At 31.3% G+C, this 19,295-nt stretch overlaps 2 protein-coding genes and 1 long non-coding RNA gene across 30 annotated transcripts in view; 1 reads left to right on the top strand and 2 right to left on the bottom strand.

Moving 5' to 3' along the window:
• LOC143242462 (dynein axonemal heavy chain 7-like) overlaps positions 1-19,295 on the bottom strand; it is a 141,916-nt gene that overhangs the window by 81,033 nt on the left and 41,588 nt on the right. For 24 of the 28 annotated variants that reach the window (XR_013022766.1, XR_013022765.1, XR_013022743.1 and 21 more), the window contains 2 exons: positions 18,940-19,018; positions 18,025-18,054 (listed from right to left, as the gene is read on the bottom strand). The gene's annotated coding sequence lies outside the window, so the exon portion shown is untranslated. Of the gene's footprint in view, positions 1-17,320; positions 17,463-17,924; positions 18,055-18,939; positions 19,019-19,295 lie in introns of those variants that run through there. The other 4 variants (XR_013022745.1, XR_013022742.1, XR_013022746.1 and 1 more) reach the window with 3 other exon arrangements.
• Positions 908-2,469, bottom strand: LOC143242464 (dynein axonemal heavy chain 12-like). The gene is made up of 2 exons (XM_076485878.1): positions 2,233-2,469; positions 908-1,761 (listed from the first exon to the last, which is right to left on the bottom strand). The coding sequence occupies exons 1-2, from the start codon at positions 2,467-2,469 to the stop codon at positions 1,528-1,530; spliced, it is 471 nt and encodes a 156-aa protein (XP_076341993.1). The 3' UTR covers positions 908-1,527.
• LOC143242468 (uncharacterized) lies at positions 4,092-19,023 on the top strand. Its single transcript, XR_013022798.1, has 4 exons — positions 4,092-4,140; positions 6,858-7,144; positions 17,204-18,625; positions 18,945-19,023. It is a non-coding gene; the product is annotated as an uncharacterized LOC143242468 (long non-coding RNA).

Genomic DNA, 19,295 nt, shown 5'->3' with positions numbered 1-19,295 from the left:
GTATGAAAGATGTTCTGCACCCTTATAACATATGTATCTGATACCACTGGTGTTTCGGTACTTTCGAAATTCTCGTACAGTTGACATTCAAGTTATACAAAGTTTTCGTGTGAACAGGCTGGAAAAGCTTGTAATGAGCATTGGATAAAGAAACAAGGGCTACAAACAGTTAGCCTGATACCAAGTTCACACACAAAAGTCCAACTCCAACATGTGTTTTGAAAATAAAAGTCGAGTTTTTCCCCGAAAAATCTAGATGAGTGATGATATATATTCACTTGTTATCACTGTTCTTCTCTTTTATTTCAATTTGTTTATATTTTTCTTTAGGAACATAATAATAAAAAAACATCATTATGATGAGGGAAATAATAAATAAATCTAACTAAGAGTTTGTTTTCTACAAAAGTTGTAAACAATTTCTACACGATAGAATAAAAAAAGAATATCAATTTCGATATCTACGTGTGTGAATTATAGAAAATTTGTTTTTAAAATTCAAATAACTTGTATGTAATTTAAATTATGAGATCTATGTGCCATTGGAAAACATATTAGGAACAGTATTCAAAACCCCATATGCAGTGATGTTAATGGGACACACACTTACGTGACATTAACAGATCAGTTTTAAAACTTAGTTTGCCAATCCTCAAAATACGTTTATGGGATATGATGTGTGACTGGCGACTGAAGAAGCTTTCTTTCATGATACAATTTTTTACGAGATACTGTGACATCTAACGACCTATTTTCATTTCAACAAATGAAAGCAGTGACCGTCTGATAAATAAAAGTTCGCTATTAAATCTTTACCACCATCTATAGTCAGAAATCATTATTAGATGTGATTTTATATGAATTACAGAATATTTGTTTTTGAAACTAAACTGATTCATCAAAACTGTTAAAAGACAAACAGTTTATTATATTCATTAACTTCTGATCTAATAAACCAATGGTGATCAGAATTAGATAATAAATCTCGGGATTAGTACAGCTAATTCAGAATAGGATTTTTACTTATTAACAGCCCTAATGTCGACAATATGCCATAAGATCTAGGTTATTTCTAAACAAGATATCAAGCTAATAATGAAGTGTAATCATAAAAAGTGAATAAAATGAAACCCGACAAACCTTAGAACATACATTTACACTTAACATGAGACATTGGTGTTAGACCTATTACATTGTTAACCGTTACATTTTCTGTATAGTTCCACAGAGATTCTCAACAAGTGTTTATCATAATACAACCACACTATATGCATGTAATGTCTATTGCTGAATGCGTGTTACTTTTCAGACCGGCTTATATACGGCAAATATAGTTTGCGGAATACTATTTAAGTTAACAATTTCATACAACATATCTTATATACATTATAAATTAAATATATTACAGACATATAATAAAAAAGTTAGTAAAACTAAACTGAAAAAAAGAATGGAACATACTATACGAAGCACATACCAATGACTTGGAAACATGATTGTAAAGTATATTAAATATTTTTATTGGTTTCAAATCTGTTTAGACATTCTTAAACAGCAGTTAAGTAAAACTGTAATATGGATAAAGAAAGTTATTAAACGAGAACATGAGTTGTTAGTCATACATTCATTCATGGTGATAAATACCGAACATGTTGGATTTAATTTAATTTCTGTTCCTCGTTGGACAGTTAAGATCTGCTGAGCTACTACAGATAGAACTTCTAAATCAAAACAGGACCAGGCACCACAGGAAGCAAGACCCTTAGAATAAAACATTAAGCTCTGTTCAAATTATTCTATAAAATTATTAATATCTATAGAAAACTTCTGATATAAGTTAGCCATCAATTTTGCTTTCATCATATCTTAAATTAAGCAAATTGTTATTGATAATATTGCAACATCTTACATTTGTGAATGTCATTTCTTATAAAAGACAATATATACATATATTAATGAATTAAAGATCATAATAAATTACAAATTATTTACAATCAACTGTAAACTGAAAATACAAACTGTTCAAAAAGTGGTACGTACTAGATTCTAATACAAACATTTTTAAAAAAGCATAACTAGTGTATTGCTGACAATTCATTTAGTATTAATACTTCACTTGTATTTTTGTATTGTGACTTTAGTGGATATCTTTAACCTCATTACCATACAGTAGAAATGATATTTGTTACAGTGAGAAATTGTTTATTTCATGAGGAGCAGAGGATACATTACCTTGAAAAACTTTCCTAAAGCAATATAGTCCAGGCCATCTGAACAATTAAATACAACACACTGCTTTGCAACAGCTTTGGCCAAGTCCTTTGTGGTTTCAGTCTTCCCAGTGCCTGGCTGGTCCTTCAGGAGCACCCCCCAAATGAAGATGCAATGCCCCAAAGAGGGTACATTAGCAGCGATCAGTGAGAGGAGTAATAACAAGCCAAACAGTGTTTCCCAAATATTCATAGCCATATGTCAGAGATGAGCTTATCACAGAAGTTATCATTTTTTCATCCTAAAATTAAAAGGTGGCATAATTGCTGTCTTACTTCTCAAAGTAACAGAATGTTTTCCTTATTTTAAGTTATTTTAAGACCAAATTAAACTGTCATTTATAATATACATGTTAGTGTGCATGTCTATATATATACATTTTTTCACAGTTTGACTTAGAATATGTTCCAATATCATTTTTTACAGATGGTAATATTAAAGAAATAAAGTAGTATTTAAACCACTTAATAAATGAGCTATCAAGAAATGTGCTTTACCTAACTTCTGCGTGTCATGTTCGTATATGCATATACACCTCTACATTTTACTCTATAACTAAACATTTTAAACTGAGAAAACCATTTTCAAATTTGTCCTTCAAGAATAAGAGGGATGAAGGTTACTTTACATAAGACAGTTAGAAAACATGACTGAAAACTGATATAATGGTTGCTAACTTATGGCAACACATTATTTCTTTTATTAAACCTTATTAACCTCACTCATATATAGTTGTAGATAATACGATATGATTCAATGTGTGGTAGATTCAAAAGATTCAATACAAAGGAGCTGTAGGCTCAGTGACATTTTGCTTTCATCTCATGGTTGTCAAGTCCTTGAGAAAGACACATTATTTTGATTGTTTCAGTCTATCAAGCATATCAAGCTGCACAATGGGTACAAATTATTAGCTAAAAGGTTAAACTGTGCCAAACTGGCATCCTTTTCAGGTGGAATGTATCACTACTTTTATTTGCTTGTGCTAGTAAAACTGGAGTTCATTGCTGGTTTCCAAGAGCTGTCTCAGCACAGGATTGATATCATTTCATTACTGTACTACCTTTTGAGTCAAATACATACCAATAGTAATCACTGTCAGATGAAGATATGCATAATGAAAGACGGGCATCACAGGAACATCAGTAATGGTTTATACAAAATTGTTATTTTTCTAACTGAAATTCTATCAACAAAGCTAACTGTATAACAATACCACATTGAAGAGGCTTCTAAAGTTGTTTAATTAGTATACTCCTATCTCACAATACAGCTGAAATGGAAACTTCCGTGGCAACAATTTGAAAATGACATATCATACACAAGACAAAAAAATATTTCCTCAAAATTAATATCTCAGAAGTGAGTAGATGAGAATAATTTTTAAGTAAAAAAGTCAAGAGATAATCCAGTTATTCATGCTAAAACATCCCCTCTGGACAATTGCTGACACTAAATAAAATATTTATAACAGCAGCACTTTAGAGAAAGAACCTTTAGTTTTAATGCCAACATAGCATTTAATAGGAATAAAATCCTTTGAATCTATACTAGGTGAAGTAACAATCACATGAACTTGCAAACTCATAATAAGGAAAGGAAAAATTATCAAAAGCCCTCCACAAACTAAGTAAAGTTAACAGAAAATGTTATGATAAAAGTGAAGTATGAATCACAGGAAGAAGCAAAAACTTTATACATGTGCATAAGTGAGTGCTGAATCATGTAAATTTCAGTAAAGAGAAAGTCAGCTACACTAGAAGGGTGTGTCACACTCCTATTGGTGGAGAGTTGTCACGTGCTCATTTGCATGCTACAACACAGTAATATCCTTGGGAAACAAGTGAATTTGGACCCTCAATACTAGTGGTGAGTGAAAATATTTGTATATATAAAGCAGCACAAATAGAGGAAAGCTATTATGTAAGAAGAAGTAAGATTGTATCAGAAGTATGCCTTATGAACTTTTTTTATAACTGGCTCCAGTATTTCCTTTTATTTTAGTTGTTAATTTGAATACATTGTTTTTATAATAACAAATGTTCTATGTAACACCAGCCTACAACTGAGTATCTGAAGTGTTCTTTACCTGTTGACAGTACTAAGATCACATACCTGAAGCATTCCTTTCCTGTCGAGGTGAATATTTCAAGTGATTTTTTACCTGTTAGCAATAATAAAATTAAGTATCTCAACTGTTCTATGATTAGCATTAATATCAAATTTCAGCATACATTTACATAAGAAATGTTAGCCCCCAGTGATATAATGGTATGTCTCTGGACTTATGCTGGTAAAAATCAGGTTTTGACACCCATGGTGTAGCTTTTTACAAAATAACTAAACAAACAAACAAGAAATATTAATTGATATTATGAAATTGGGCAACACCTCTTCATCTTAAGCTATAATTTGTTCATTTATATTTTTCTAGCATTATTAGTTACTGATGTTCACATCTAACCTGTGCTCTAACCTGCCAATAATATCTAAGTTGACTTAACCATATAAAATCATTTTCAGATGACACTTTGTTTTCTATTAAAGTAGCCAACACATCTCGAGCATGCACATCCAGTACAACCAGACACCCAAGGGTTGTCCTTGTCTGTTGGGGAAAATTTCCTTTCACTAATGTCACAACTTTTTCTATCTGCCTGTTGTTTTGTTCCAAGTATTTATCCAAAGCCTGAAATTGTAGTCAATGTAAAAAAAAAGTAAATTACTGTAATGCAATGCTAAAATATTTGAGTTTGTTGTTCCACTGTTAAAATGATTTATCTCAAAACCTTATTAAAAGTATTCAAACTGCAAACTACATGTTTTGAAGAATAACAAAATATTTCAACAGATGTTACATTTACAAACATCATTTTAGTGAAACTTTTAATGTAAAATCAACAACATACTTCTAGTCCATTCTTTATAGCTTGATGAATGTCTGCTGTCCAGTATGTCTGAGAAACACAGAGAATAGCTTATCCTGGCCATTTCATTACCCATGACTCACGAGGAGATTCACAATGTGATCTAATAGATATAGATATCACATATCAAACCATGAAGAGCAAATAATTTATTTTTAATGAATGTACAAGGCATGCTCATTAAGAATATGTAAATTCCAGTTCCTATGTTATCCTATCAGATTTTTTTAAAATATAGTCAAAATATTAATACATGAAACAAAAATATTCAGTAAACAATGCAAAATGAGTAAAATGAGCCCTGATTTACACATTCTTGTTACTTACAAATGCCTGAAATCCACTATGACTTACATACAATTTTCCTACTTATAAAAGTGAAAAACTTTTGACCTGTGATTTAAATAATATTCTCTCACACACATAATAAAATAAATACAAACACAATCTCTTCATATTTTTACCTATCTAGCAAAATACATGATCTATTTACTTTCCACACATGGTACCTATAAAAACAAAACAACATAAAAACATGACTTATTCATAAAGATAACACATCTTAATGTAATACATGACTAGTACATTCTTCTCACATACAAATATAATACAAAACAATGATTCCTAATACATATTTTGCCAAAAAATATTGATATAATATTTCTACTCCTACAAAAACATCGAGTTAGGTACCCGTATAAACAGAATAATGAGATACAACATGACAAGTACACTTTTCTTACTCTCTAAGTACAAAATACATCACATATATTTTGACACACAGGATACAGTAATCCTTAATTACTTACATATTCTTCTTTCTCAATCTTACAAAACACACACATACACAAATAGCAAGACTTATAAATTTCTCGTGCTTCAAAATGGTATAAAAAATGTCAGTTTATACACTGATTGTATTGTGCTGAAACATATTCTTTTCAAATAAAATTATAATATAAAAAGAGAATAATTTTTATGTTATTTTTAATTATAAATGATAAAAAGATGCATCATTATATATATATATAGAAAAAAATAATTTCCTATTTGCATAATAATATGTATAAATAGCATTATATAAGAGCAATTGTTAACTACAAAAGTAATCCAAAACATGTTATTAAATACATTTTTCCTTACTGGTAAAAAAAAAAAAACCATATCTTATGCATTTTTCAAATTGATAATATTTACATACATAATGCATAAACAATATAACTTCTATAATATTCTTACTCACATACATATTTCCAAGATAATCATGACTTAAAATTCTGTTTCTTTGCACAGGTAACACTGATAATTGCATGAGTTTGCAAATTCTTCCAGAACTGTGCAAAGATATTAGCACAAAGTCATAAATTCAATTTCAGGTTACTTTCAAATGGAAGGTAAATGTGAAATTTCAGAATTTTATTAATTTTCATATTGAGTGCAACAGAAAGCCTGTGGTAGTGTTTGAGTTCAACACACACTTAATATTGTGTATGTCCCCCTTTTGCTTTAATAACTGCAGACAGTCTTTGAGATATTTTTGCAGTATATTTAACAAAAGTATCCTTTAGGATTTTACTCCAAATGTCTCTAATACATTCCCATAAAGTTTCTTTGGTAGTAGCATTTGATTCATCAAGTTTCTGATTTATCAAATTCCAGATTTATCAAGTTGGTCAAGATTAAGGCTCTGTGGGGACCATTGCATCATTTGAGTTACTCCAGTAGCTTCTTCCTTACCTAAACAATTTCTGCATGGGTTGGATAACTGTTCAAGGTCATTAGCTTCTTGGTAGTAGAATCTTTTAACATGCTAATCACTGATGGTCCATGAGCTGGTCCATTATTTCATCCATTTTGCAAAGGTTTCTTGTTGCATTAGTAGAAAAGCATTCCAAAACCATCACACGGTCTCCTCCCATGCTTGATGGTAGGTGTTATGAATTGAGGTAAGTAACTTTCACTTTTCTTCCTTCAGTTATACAATCAATGCTTTGAACTAAATATTTCAAACATGTACTTACCTGTCCATAACACCATTTTCCGATCATCAATAATTCAGTTTTTGTACTTTTAGCAAATCTCCGTCTCTTGAAAATACTTGGAGATCAAAGTTAATTTTTTTTTAACAGCTATAGAATTGAATGTACACTTTTCTATCATTTAGCACATGGTCTTTATCTCATGCATGAGGTCAATAGCAGTCTTTTTTCTGTTGCAAATGCTGCATAAACAAAACACACAAGTGTCATTGTGTTAAGGTATTCTGCCTCTTCCTTTTCTATTTTCAAATTTATTTATCTCAGTTTCATGATCTGGGGTGTACTTGACAGTGTTTGGGAACATTTGAAGCCTGCAGCCAATTATCAGGGTAATCCAACCAGCATTATGTAAAGCTTTTATTAAAATCTCTACTCTACTGACAATTATTTATACTTGTTGGGCCATGGCATGACAACAAAATTTAATATATAGTATTAAACACTGTTTTTATCAAGGTTTAGTTGTGGAGTGCTATTCAATTGACTTATTTTAGCATATCCCAAATTTGATCAGTATGTTCATTCAAGCAGAAACATTATTACATGCCCTTGGTACAAGTATATTGAAATTCTAAAGAATGATAAGTATTCTCAACAAGGCTTATTCAATTTTCAACAGAGACCAGTGAAGCATTGCCATGGCATTGAAATTCATATTTTGTTATGGCATAAAAGAATTAGTCCTATAAAATAGTAAGAATAAGAAAATATTTTCTTGTTCTAACACATGTACATGTTATTGTATGTAAGTACAGAACCTAAAGGAACTTACTTTGTGAATGCTATCTTTCATAATCCCTTCTAACTGTAAAAGCCATTTCTCTACCTGTCCTCAAGCACGAGAGGTAGATATTGTTTCTGTCAACTCTTCTCACCCTCACTGCTCTCCATATGAGTTATGTCCAGATAATCTGTAAAGTTTATTCTTTTTATAATCTGAGACTGGGCCTTAAAAGATTATACATAGAGTTTGCTGTTTGTTACACCTTTGCACTTGTGTAGAAAAATGTTTACATTTATCAGGCAGGCAGTAGTATGGCCTATGTAGGAATGGCTAGAATTGTTCATAAAAATGGAATTTTAAATATCTTTACAATAGGTCATAGAACTTTACAATAGCAATAGCGTTACCTTTAATAACAAACATATGTAATGATCAAGTCATAAGTTCTGGAAGTCTCTGTAAATATCACAATAAAAAGTTTGAATTTCTTCTTTCTTCTTTTATATTACATGATAACTCAAAATTCAAAATAATTATGTCAACCAAATTCACTTAGGTGACATAATGTAAAATGAAGTCTTTGCTTTCATAAGTGTTATTTACTAAAGGTAATTAAAGAAACAAATTGTAATTCTAGTGGAATAATGTTATCATTATCCCTGGAGGAAAACCTTCTAACAGAAATTGTTGTTGCTTGAAAAACCTTAAGAACATGGAGAAACAGGAAGTAAGACAATAATTGATGAACAATAAGTATTAAATAACTTCTCAGGCTTTTAAACGAGTAATCATATTTGTATTAATCAATTTATTTGGACTATCATCACGAAGTTTTTTTCTTTCTCGATGTACCATCTTTGGGCTCAATTACCTAAGCCTTCTACAAGTGCAAGATGTTTAGTAAACAAAAGAATCTTACAGAACAACTCAAATTAGAAGTTGCCTAGCAACAACTAAAATAAAATGTGCCCTAAGTTTCTGTAAAATAATAAGCCTAAAGGCTAATAAGGTAAAATAAAATAATGTTACAAAGTCAAGAAACGGAGCAAGTCATATTATTATTGTAATTTGTTAACATAATGCTAGAAAGATAAAAACCACATCAAAAAGTAAAATCAACAAAAAGAAATTAATAAAAATTTAGGGTACTTTTTATAAAAGCAACAGAGAAATACATGGTTTGATTTCTTTAAACAATAAGTAATCAGTAAGTATGAAGGGGGATTACAAGATTATGGTTAATGCCTATAGCAGGACCACAGTCATGAGGTGCAATTCTAACAGCTTCCCTATTGATTTTCATTCTGGTATTACAGTCCTTGGCAATGAGTTTTATATTCTTGAGATCAACATTGTGGTTTTCCTCTCAAGTGTATAATGCAATGCCTGAAGTACCTACAGAAGCATGTGCAAAGTCTCTTTGATGATGTTTCATCCCAATATTAACAAGACATTTAGTCTTTCTAATGTATTCTTTTTATGCTCACATGATATGTTGCAAACAAAGTGTTTTTACATGGAAGTCTGATATTTAGACTTAACCTTGATTAAAATATTGCACAAGTTAATCGGGCACCTGAACATAATTTGAATGTTAAAGGTATTCATTATTCTTTTCAATTTTCTCCAAGTTCTTAAAAGTAGGATATCACCATCCATAGTTTATTTTTCTGTTTAATGGTACTTTCCTCATTAAAAAGTTTTTGACATTCTTTTTTTTATCAATTTTTCGAGATATTTATTATTACTAAAAGTCAATTCAAATTGTAGAGGTTCAGTTTCTACATAGTAGTTTGCTGCATATTCTATGCACTCTACATGGTGAGGTTTCAATGATACTATTTTTAACAGATACAGGATGCTATCTGATAAACAGTTGCAGGTCATCATTATTCTTTATAACCATTCCCAACATTACCTCTACTGTTACTCCTGAAGATAATGTCATACAAACAGTGAAACGTGTAGAGTCTTTTAGGGCAAGTCCTTTTTTTAGTAATTATTTATCATGAGAGATTTTAAATTTTATTGCTTTTAATTATGAATATATCTTTTATACAAGTTTCATTTTAAAATTATTTAGGTTTACTGTTGTTTTTTTTTTCATTTTTGCTTCGTAACTTGTGATTTGAATTGTTTTGTTAGATCCTGCTGTTTACTAAATGTTTTGAGCATGTAAAAGGCTTAGGTAATTAAGCTGAAAGCTTGTGCTTTAAACTAAAAAAAAAATGTGGTAAAAATCTGAATGAATTACTTTATACAAATAAAATTTATAGTTGGTACCTCACTGTATTTAGAACACAGTTATAAATACAACCTTCCTAAGTCTGTTGAAACACTGCATTAAAAAAAAATAACAACAAGCAAACAACTAAGGAAAATCTTATATTTTTGGAAACAACAAAAGCAGGGCTAACTGATTAATGTCTTTCTCCACCAGTACGTTGTATCATCAAAAAATTAGGAATGTGGTTTATCATATCACATCAAATTCTTTCATTGATTTACTGCCTAAAATATACACAATAACAGATACAAATAGCTTTAAGCTAAGCACTGAAGCTATGTTTACTGTTTGCAATCTGAGATAAATAATTTTCAGACTGCTTTTTTAGCTGCCATTTGACAGTTTTTATTGTTTTCTTTGCACAGTGTAGCTGAATATTTTAAATTTTGATTAATGTTGATGGAATAAATTGTTATATATATGACGACAATTAAGCTTTAAAAGTTGTCCAACTGTCTTATCCCCGAAAAAAATGCTTGCTGTTAGTGAATATAATTGCTTCTAGTGACATGCGTATATCCCCTTCAAACTGCCACTTTTCACAGATTCTGAAAACAAATGTAGTTGAACATTTGGTTAAAAAAGTAGTTAATAATGATGCTTCAGCGAAACAAGTACTTACAATTATGCTCCTTTAAAAGTAAAAGAAATCATTACTCTTACCCATTACCTTGCAGTTTAACCACGATATAGCCAATACCTCTGCATTTACAAGGATTATACATCCACTTTAGTAAGTACATTTACTGATAATGTGTTTTGCATAAGTAAATAAATAGTGAGTTCTACAAATAAACAAAGGAGATTTTAATAAAGTAACCAGTCAGTCTATTTTAAGTAGATATTACACATTTATTTTAATATATATGCATCAAATCTAAACGTATTTGTCAATGTATTCTAAAACAAGTCCCCACAAAATCAAAGGGTTGCAAACAAAATAAGTAATTTTTTAAAATGTGAATATTGCTAACACAGTGAAAAATGTAGCTAATCTATAACATAAACCATCAAAATATAAATTAAAATATGGTTTATACTATTTATAAACTGGGAATAGAACAATTTCCTTGCAAACTCACCTCTTTTCTTTTGTTTCTGACAAGATTTCTAAAAGTTTTATCATTAGATAAAAGAAAAACCTTGAAAATACCTTTCTTTTCCAGGTAGTCATTTAAGCCCTATGAGATAAAAATATGAAAATACAAAATAAAGCACTAATTGATGCAAAATGTATGTTGTAAAATATTATGTTCAATCAATTCCAATATATTTTTAATGAGTTCCTTGGACATCAGTTGCAACAAATGTGACAAATCTATTGTAGCTTATCCTTTTATGATAATACATATAACGTGTTTTTAAGCTGATAACACAACTACAGCAATTATACAACTTTGAATATAATTCAGAGAAGATTATAATAGAATATAAATATCAGTTTATGATTTGAATGATGAAAAAAATTAATTATATTAATTATTACAAAGTCAAATTGTTGCCATTATTGCAATAACAAATACATTTTCATCTGGACTTTTTTAACCACTATGGTTAAAAAGTCAAATTATCATTGGTTGAAACCATTTCCTGCTTCACATTGGACATATAGAAAGTCAAATTTACAAATTTTGCACTTTAAGAACAAACAAAATTACTTTTTGTACCAATCTTTCTAGAAATGTAGTATCAAATTTTTGGTAAAAAAAACATTAGTTTTTTTTAATCACAGTACATTATTATATTAGAATATAAAGCAAAGTGATAATGCAATAATATTGTTTTTCACAATAAAATAAGATTAACCAAAAATAACACTATAACCTCAGTCTTCTCAATACAAAATAAAATAGTATTATTTTTAGATTTTTGTCCAAGAAAATATTCGGACAAAGCCCTATAGTTGAGAAGTTCTTTTAGATTTTGATTAATTTGAGGAGGGTTTTAGATTCATGAAAAGAATAGCTTCCTTCATCCTTACATTATTGTATACTAAATAAATTCTGATAGGAGCAATAGACTTAGTCACTTTGTGATTAGCACTGCATAAATAATGTTATTATGTAGCAAAAGCCCTCCACCAATATGAAGACATCATAACTTGTGAATGCAAAAAATACAAAATTGTACTGGAAGTGTGGAGGAAGAGTGGGAAATTTGTGCAGAAGTGGGTATTTTAAGGTAGGGAAAACGTTAACTTTCAAGATGATATACATTTAATCACACAAAACTAAAATCCCACATTAATATAGTGAAGGGACTGGTGCAAGATTTACCTATTTCAGCTCCATTCAGAGAGCACCCAAAGAAACTCATGGAGTGTGACACCCAATAGCAGGAGCTTCACATGGATATACTTGTGGGATACTACTTGTGCAAAATTTTGAGAAATAAAAGTACTCTGAGTGGCACCACGAGCCACTTTACAGAATCCTGTAAAATAGAGAAAATGTATTCATCTGACTAAGGATGGTAAGTAGATTGGAAGATAGCAGACTGGAATAGGCAGTAACTCACAGGAGATGAGACAGCCAGGTGATGAAGATAGTGTGTGATGAAAGTGGGAGATGTAGTCCACATGCCAGTCTGTAAAATGTCATCAAGTAGCCATCAAAACAAGAGGCAAAAGAATGGGTGAGGTGGGAGATTTGATGAGAAGAAATATGAAACAGCCTGCAGGTATTGACATCCAATGAAAAGTAGACCAACAACAGCAGTTGACAAACTAAGCCTGTAAGTTTAGATAGTGATAAGTCCCTCAAAGAAGAAAATCCCAGGGAAGAAAGAAGTGAAGAAGGGAGCCAAGAAATTATGAGATGTAGGCTAGGTAGCAAGATACAGCATAAACAGAATGTGACAGAAGACACAAGTCAGATTGAGCATGGAAGGAATCACCTTCCCAAATGCTGAAGTCTTAGAAAGGAAAGAGACCAGACACGATAAAGTAAAAGATATGGAGGATAGAAAAGGGTATGGAAAGAGTTCAAAGCATAGAAGTCATAGAGATGGTGACCTAAGGGAAGGAGTAAGAGGAAATAGAACTATAGGGAAATTTAATATAAGGAGCAGGTGACCATTGGCTCAGAGAAACTGGGTAAGAGTATGCAAGATTATTAAGGTCCAAACTGGGCAAGGGAACAGGGCAGGGATATCTATGGAAGGAGAGAAAAAATATGGATAGAACTGGGGAAGACAATACCTTGCAAAATCAGGAAAGATAATGGGTGGTAGACAAGGCAGCCTAATAACCAACAATGGTAGAGAGAGCCAACCCTTTGTTGAAAAATATTGTAAAAAAAGAGAGATAGCCAACAATGAGACAGTCAGGATGAAGATGGTGATGAATATGTCAGAATGAAAACACTATTACACTGGTAGATAGACAGGGTAGATGAGCAACAAGAATAAGACAGGAAAAAGATCACCAAATAAGAATGTCTGGTTTGACAGGTAATGGATTGGATAAATCCCAAGTATGAAATCAAATAGCAACATGTTGCAGCAAGAAAGAAGGTGTGAGAGGAAGGAAAAGAGGGAAATAGCAAGACAGAAGGCAAAAAAGAAAACCAGTGATGAGTCAGTCAAAGAGGTGCCACAAGGGCCCATAATAAAAATCATGGAGGTGTGGTAAAAGCACAGATGCATAGATTCCCCAGGAGAGAGCTCGCTCATCTGAAAACCCAAAGTCAATAAACTATTCCATGGGGCAGAACAAAGTCTGGTCAAGATATATGGTCTGCATTGAGGTTTACAACATATAGTACATGACAGACAATAAGGCAAATGTATTGAGAAGTGACACAAGAAAAAGAAGGTATAGGGTTTGAAAACAAAGAGTCCTGGATCTGATACTTTTCTGACACTTGATATAAGATACGACTGTGAAGTTTAAAGAGTGAACCATAACTAAATGATCCAACAGGAGGGGTAGAAAATGGGAACTTGCCCAAAGTACTGCCAAAAGTTTGAGTACATTAAGCTGAAGTCAAGATACATCCTTGATCAGAGTGTTCAACATAAGGTTGTCATTCAGAGATGCCTCTCTTCCTAGTAAGAATATATTGGTGAAAAGGCATAAGAAAAATTTGGGTGGAAGTAGGTGCACATTTATAGTGGTATCGAAGTGGTAGACAGCCACTCAAAATGTCTGTGAGAAGAGAAACAGTAGGTCCAAAGGTTCCTGTGATTCATTACACTGGTTGCACAAGGGCATTCAGAGATGGTTGATATGAGCATGGCCCAGTAGAATAAACAGTTTCAGGAAAGCTATAGTTACTAAAGACAATAGAGTCTCTCAGGCAACACGAGTAGGACAGACTCACATCCCAGTGAGAGAATGTTCCATCATTTGCAGATAGACAGGGTAAGATTCAGCCCAGCTGAGAAAGAAGTTGAAAAAATACTCCCAGAAAAACAAGGTATTTGATGGGATAAGAAAGAATTTAGAAGTCTTGGCAAGCCATCCTTCAAAGACAGTTTCCTACAGAAGGAAAGTATGAAGGTAAGACTTCTCCTGTTAATGGGACAGAAGAAGCCAATCATTCATGCAATAATGAAAATCATAGAGCAAGTTCTTTCAGATGGTACACAAAAACCTTGACTGTTCTGTTAAAGACATAGGAGGTCAATGCAATGCTAAAAAGAAAAAAGGATCGCTGAACTGGAAAGAATGATTTCAAGAAACAAATTTGAAATATCTTTAAGACTCAGCATTGGGAATATGAAGAAACATATCTGAGATGCCACTCTTGCTCATCCAAAGTCCAAGGAAAAAGAACCAACAAAGAGTAAAGAAATTTTCCATGCAAAAATGAGGGATGACCACCTAGCAGATGAAAGTGGAAAGGTAGATTACCAGCCTCCAGTCCCCAGTTTTATTGGGGACCACAAACAGGTGAAAGTAAGACCCTCTCTATGACTTGTTTGTGCAATAGATCTGGCACAGTGACTTCCAGATATTGAAGATAGATGTAATTTGAGAGAGAAGTGAAGTTAACCAGCCATTAACTGAGAGAAGAATTGAAGGGACAGTCCATGAAAACTAACAAGTATGACCTATCTAACTGCAGATAGTTGTTAACAAAGATGTGCATATCACAAAGACCAGCCCCCATGACAACTGAATCTGCTCCATTGTCATTGATGAATCCAGAAAGTCTGACACTGGGCTGAAGAGTATTGAGCAAAAGGATAAGATAGGAAAAGGGGTAAAATATAGGAAGTGGGAGGAGTATAATGATCCAAGTAAACAGGGAAAGAGTAGTAGTACAGACTATGGCAGAAAGGAGAAGGGAACAGGAATTGCCTGAAAATTCAAGTAGGGCTCGATGAATTGTCTCTTACATGAAGTGAAGAGAGGAAAGGTAATAAAACACAGAAAGTAGTATTAAGCAAAGACAAGAGAACTAAGCACTGGAGAGTGAAATCGACCTCAGTGGGCTTGCTCCCAAACAGGCAAAAGAGATTTCAAGGTCTATGACTCTAGAAGGAGGAAGTTCAGTTAACTGTAGGCCATGATAAAGGAATTAGAAAGCAAGAAGGACAAGAAATAAGATCACTGGCATGGGGTAGATCTATAAAGGAAGCAATATTAACATCATTATCAGAAGATGGGAAAAGAATCAAAATTATTTAAGTTGGGAGTTGTGACGTAGAGAATGGGAAATATAGTAAAATGATATGAGAGATAGAGTGATACAGTCCAAATAGCATGAGGATGTCTGAAAATTCTCCTCAACGACAAGAGAGGTTCTCAAAGCATAACCAGAAGGGGGAGACAAACAGTAAAAGTTGTCTTTCTCATCATATTCCTTCTCAGAATGAGGGGAAATAATTCTTGGCTGCATAATAAAACCTACTACCCTATGCACAATGGCTATCATGCCATTTATGTTTGACATGTCTTCAGTAGCCAAATTAGGAAATTGACTATTGCAAGGTTATTCCTCATCTCAGCAGATGCCAAAATTGCATGAACTTGAAAGTTCATAGTTTGATAAACTAAAGAAAACAAAGTTCCTTTATTAGATTGCAAACCTCTGTAAGATATGAATACAACAAAATACATCAAATACACACAGTGCTAAGGAAGATTAATGAAAAATCTCAGTGCACAGGAAGGTTATGTCATGCTCATATTAGTGGAGGGCTTTTATTACATAATAACATCATTATGTAATGGTGAAAATCATGAGAAATCTAGTGAGTGTTGGTTGAAGTTGTCTAAAGAATTGTGGAATGCAAATCTCTCAGGCAGATGCACAAGAAAGATTGCTTTCTGTGTGAAGAGGTAGGTATGGTCTCAGAAGTAAGACATTTTATATTAATGAATGTATTATTGTGAAAAGTGTGAACTATCTAAAATATTTATCAGTGTTAATATAATACAATTCAGAAAATGATGGTTTAATTAAACACAAGTGCAATAATAATGTGAATTTACTGAGCTTATTTGGAAATATGCAATCCACTTTGTTGATTTTAAAAGTAAAATATACACAAAACTTTACTTAAAACACATTGATAATAGCAAAACAATTATGTCATTAACTGAAATGTTGTGGAAAGCAAAATATAATTTAAAACTAAGCAATTACACAAGAAAAAGTGGAGTGGTCCACAAATGGCATCTAGCACATGAGTGGCATGTGCATTTATGTTAGCAATTTGCTTACAGATGTGAAGTGTGAAAGTTGGAGTAAAAGTTAGCAATGAAGTGGATGTAAGGAGGGGTATTCCTAACAGTTGGCCAGACTTCTATAAAAATTATATATCAGTGGTGAAGTGAAGGTGACAACAGCTGAGTGCTTAGCAGGACATATTAACGTTATAAAATATAAACAAATCAAAAAAACAATTACCTATTTTGTTTATTTGATTTATATGTGTATATATCTTTATTTAAGTTAGGTAGTGAAAATTTATGACCATTTTGTTTTCTTGAATATTTTTATAGATACTTTTTTAAATTTATGATGGGGAACGTCCCAGAGGTGAAAACTGCCATTGAGTATACTACAGTTATCTTCTCAATGATATTAAACAGTTTCAACAAAAAGGACTGCAATTTTACCTTTTGAATCAGTTCCAACAACTCACTGGATTTCTTTAGTTTCTCTAAATTTTTTTCAACCTGGAGAACTGCCAGAACATGTCTGTCTAAAACAGCAGCTTTCATGGTGTCTCTCCAGTTCTTGTCTACAGTTGTGAATCATCTGTATTGTATGATAAGAGTATTAAGATGATGTTTTGTTTATATAATTGTTTGAATAATTACATCTAAGGTGTTGGAACACATTTAAAGTTTAAATGTACCACAAAATTATTTAAAAGGTGGTGCTACCCCTAACAATAGATTTAAACAAATAAAAATATGTTTTCTATTTGTATTTCTTTCCTGTATGGAACGTTTTTAATAACTGCATTTTATTTTTATCACAACTACATTTTTCTATTTCAACTAATAAGTATAAGAAGATAATTGAATTACACAAAGCACTAATAATTATATTTGATGTTTAAAATACTAAGCTATATACATAAATATGTATATAAAGAGAATAAAAAAGTCAGAGATAAAACAATAATATATAAATTGTCTTCACACAAGCAATAAAATACTACTTATACAAATTCTAAAAACATTGAGGAAATATTAAAATAGTTGTAGTGCATACCTTCCCTCCTCTGGCATTTGAGCCATAATATCAGGGAACTAAAGATTGGCTCTAAATATAGCCATGTAGCTTGAACTTTTAACCACTCATCAATTATCTCTCTAACATCAACAACTTGTGTTCCCACTCTCTGTAAAAATGAAAAATAAAAAAGTGAAAATACTTCACAATTTGAAATATATAGTATATGAAATATAAAGGTATATATAGTGTTTATCATAAAATAAAAGTAATATTTAACAAAGAAAAAATCATTAGAACATAATTAATTTGATAAAAATATTTTATCAAACCTTTTTTTATGTTTATGAAACATTACCTTTAAGTTTTTCTAAAAACACAGTAAACATTACTCCTTAGTATAACACGTTTCTATTACACTATCATTTCAAACATAGTCCTTTTTGGATTTTTTTCATGTATATATCTATCTTTATGTGTATTTGTCTTTAAGAAAACAATACACACACATACACATGTATATGATTATATCTGTACTTAAAAAAATTAAGAATGACCATCAACTATGTCACAAAAAAAAATTAATTTTTTGCAGCTTACTTTAACCACAAATAGAGTTAGCTAGCATTCCTGTCAAATGAAATGCATGTGTATCAACATAAAACTAATTTATTCGTTGTGGGCCTGGACTATTAATGAAATATCCAGTTCCAGACAAGAAAGAAGACTGAATATTGTTTGTGAGTTTGTAAAATTTTAGTATATAAATAATTATTTCTCATAATTATTTTTAATAACTGTTATTATAAATTGTATTGTTTTTTTGTATATCAAAATTGGTTTGTGTTAAGAAACTTGTGTGTATTAATCCTGTTGGCAAATATTGTAAATTTAATACATTGTGACATTTAATTATCTTCTAAATTAAAATTAAAATGTCTAGTTATTTGAAATCGTAATATGTAATGTATGTGACGTAATTAGTTGTAGACTAATAGATAAATTATAATATGTAACATACGTAATAAATGTCAATATTATTTTCATTTCTTACCTTAGAGTTCATCAACTCCTGAGTGCTTTTTGGAATGGTTAAAGCTTTATCTACAATGTGTTTGTACTCATCACAAATCCTACAAGATAAAACTTATACATGTTGTGCCATGTTAGTTAAAATTAAATAAAAGTAGGCATTTATGAAGAAAACTCAAAAACTGCATGTTAAATATATAGAGCAATCAAACAATTTCTCTTAAGTGTTTAGTTTTTTCACATCTGTATAATCAAAGTGTATTTTCTTTAACAATAAATCATTACTTCTTGGTGTTCTTGTGTGTCAATCATTTGTGCAAACACAGGTATCTTAACCTTTAGTGAATACAGTGTACACAGTGTAACGTGGTTTCATAC

This window comes from Tachypleus tridentatus, unplaced genomic scaffold (assembly GCF_004210375.1).
Source record: "Tachypleus tridentatus isolate NWPU-2018 unplaced genomic scaffold, ASM421037v1 Hic_cluster_2, whole genome shotgun sequence".
Lineage (NCBI taxonomy): Eukaryota > Metazoa > Arthropoda > Merostomata > Xiphosura > Limulidae > Tachypleus > Tachypleus tridentatus.
This window is presented reverse-complemented; position numbering and strand designations above follow the sequence as displayed.

Coding starts and splice junctions, on each gene's coding strand:
- LOC143242464 (XM_076485878.1), bottom strand. CDS start 2,469: ATGGCTATGAATATTTGGGAAACACTGTTTGGCTTGTTATTACTCCTC. Junction 1,762..2,232: donor CTTTAGGAAAGTTTTTCAAG/GTAATGTATCCT, acceptor TTTTATTCTAAG/GGTCTTGCTTCCTGTGGTGC.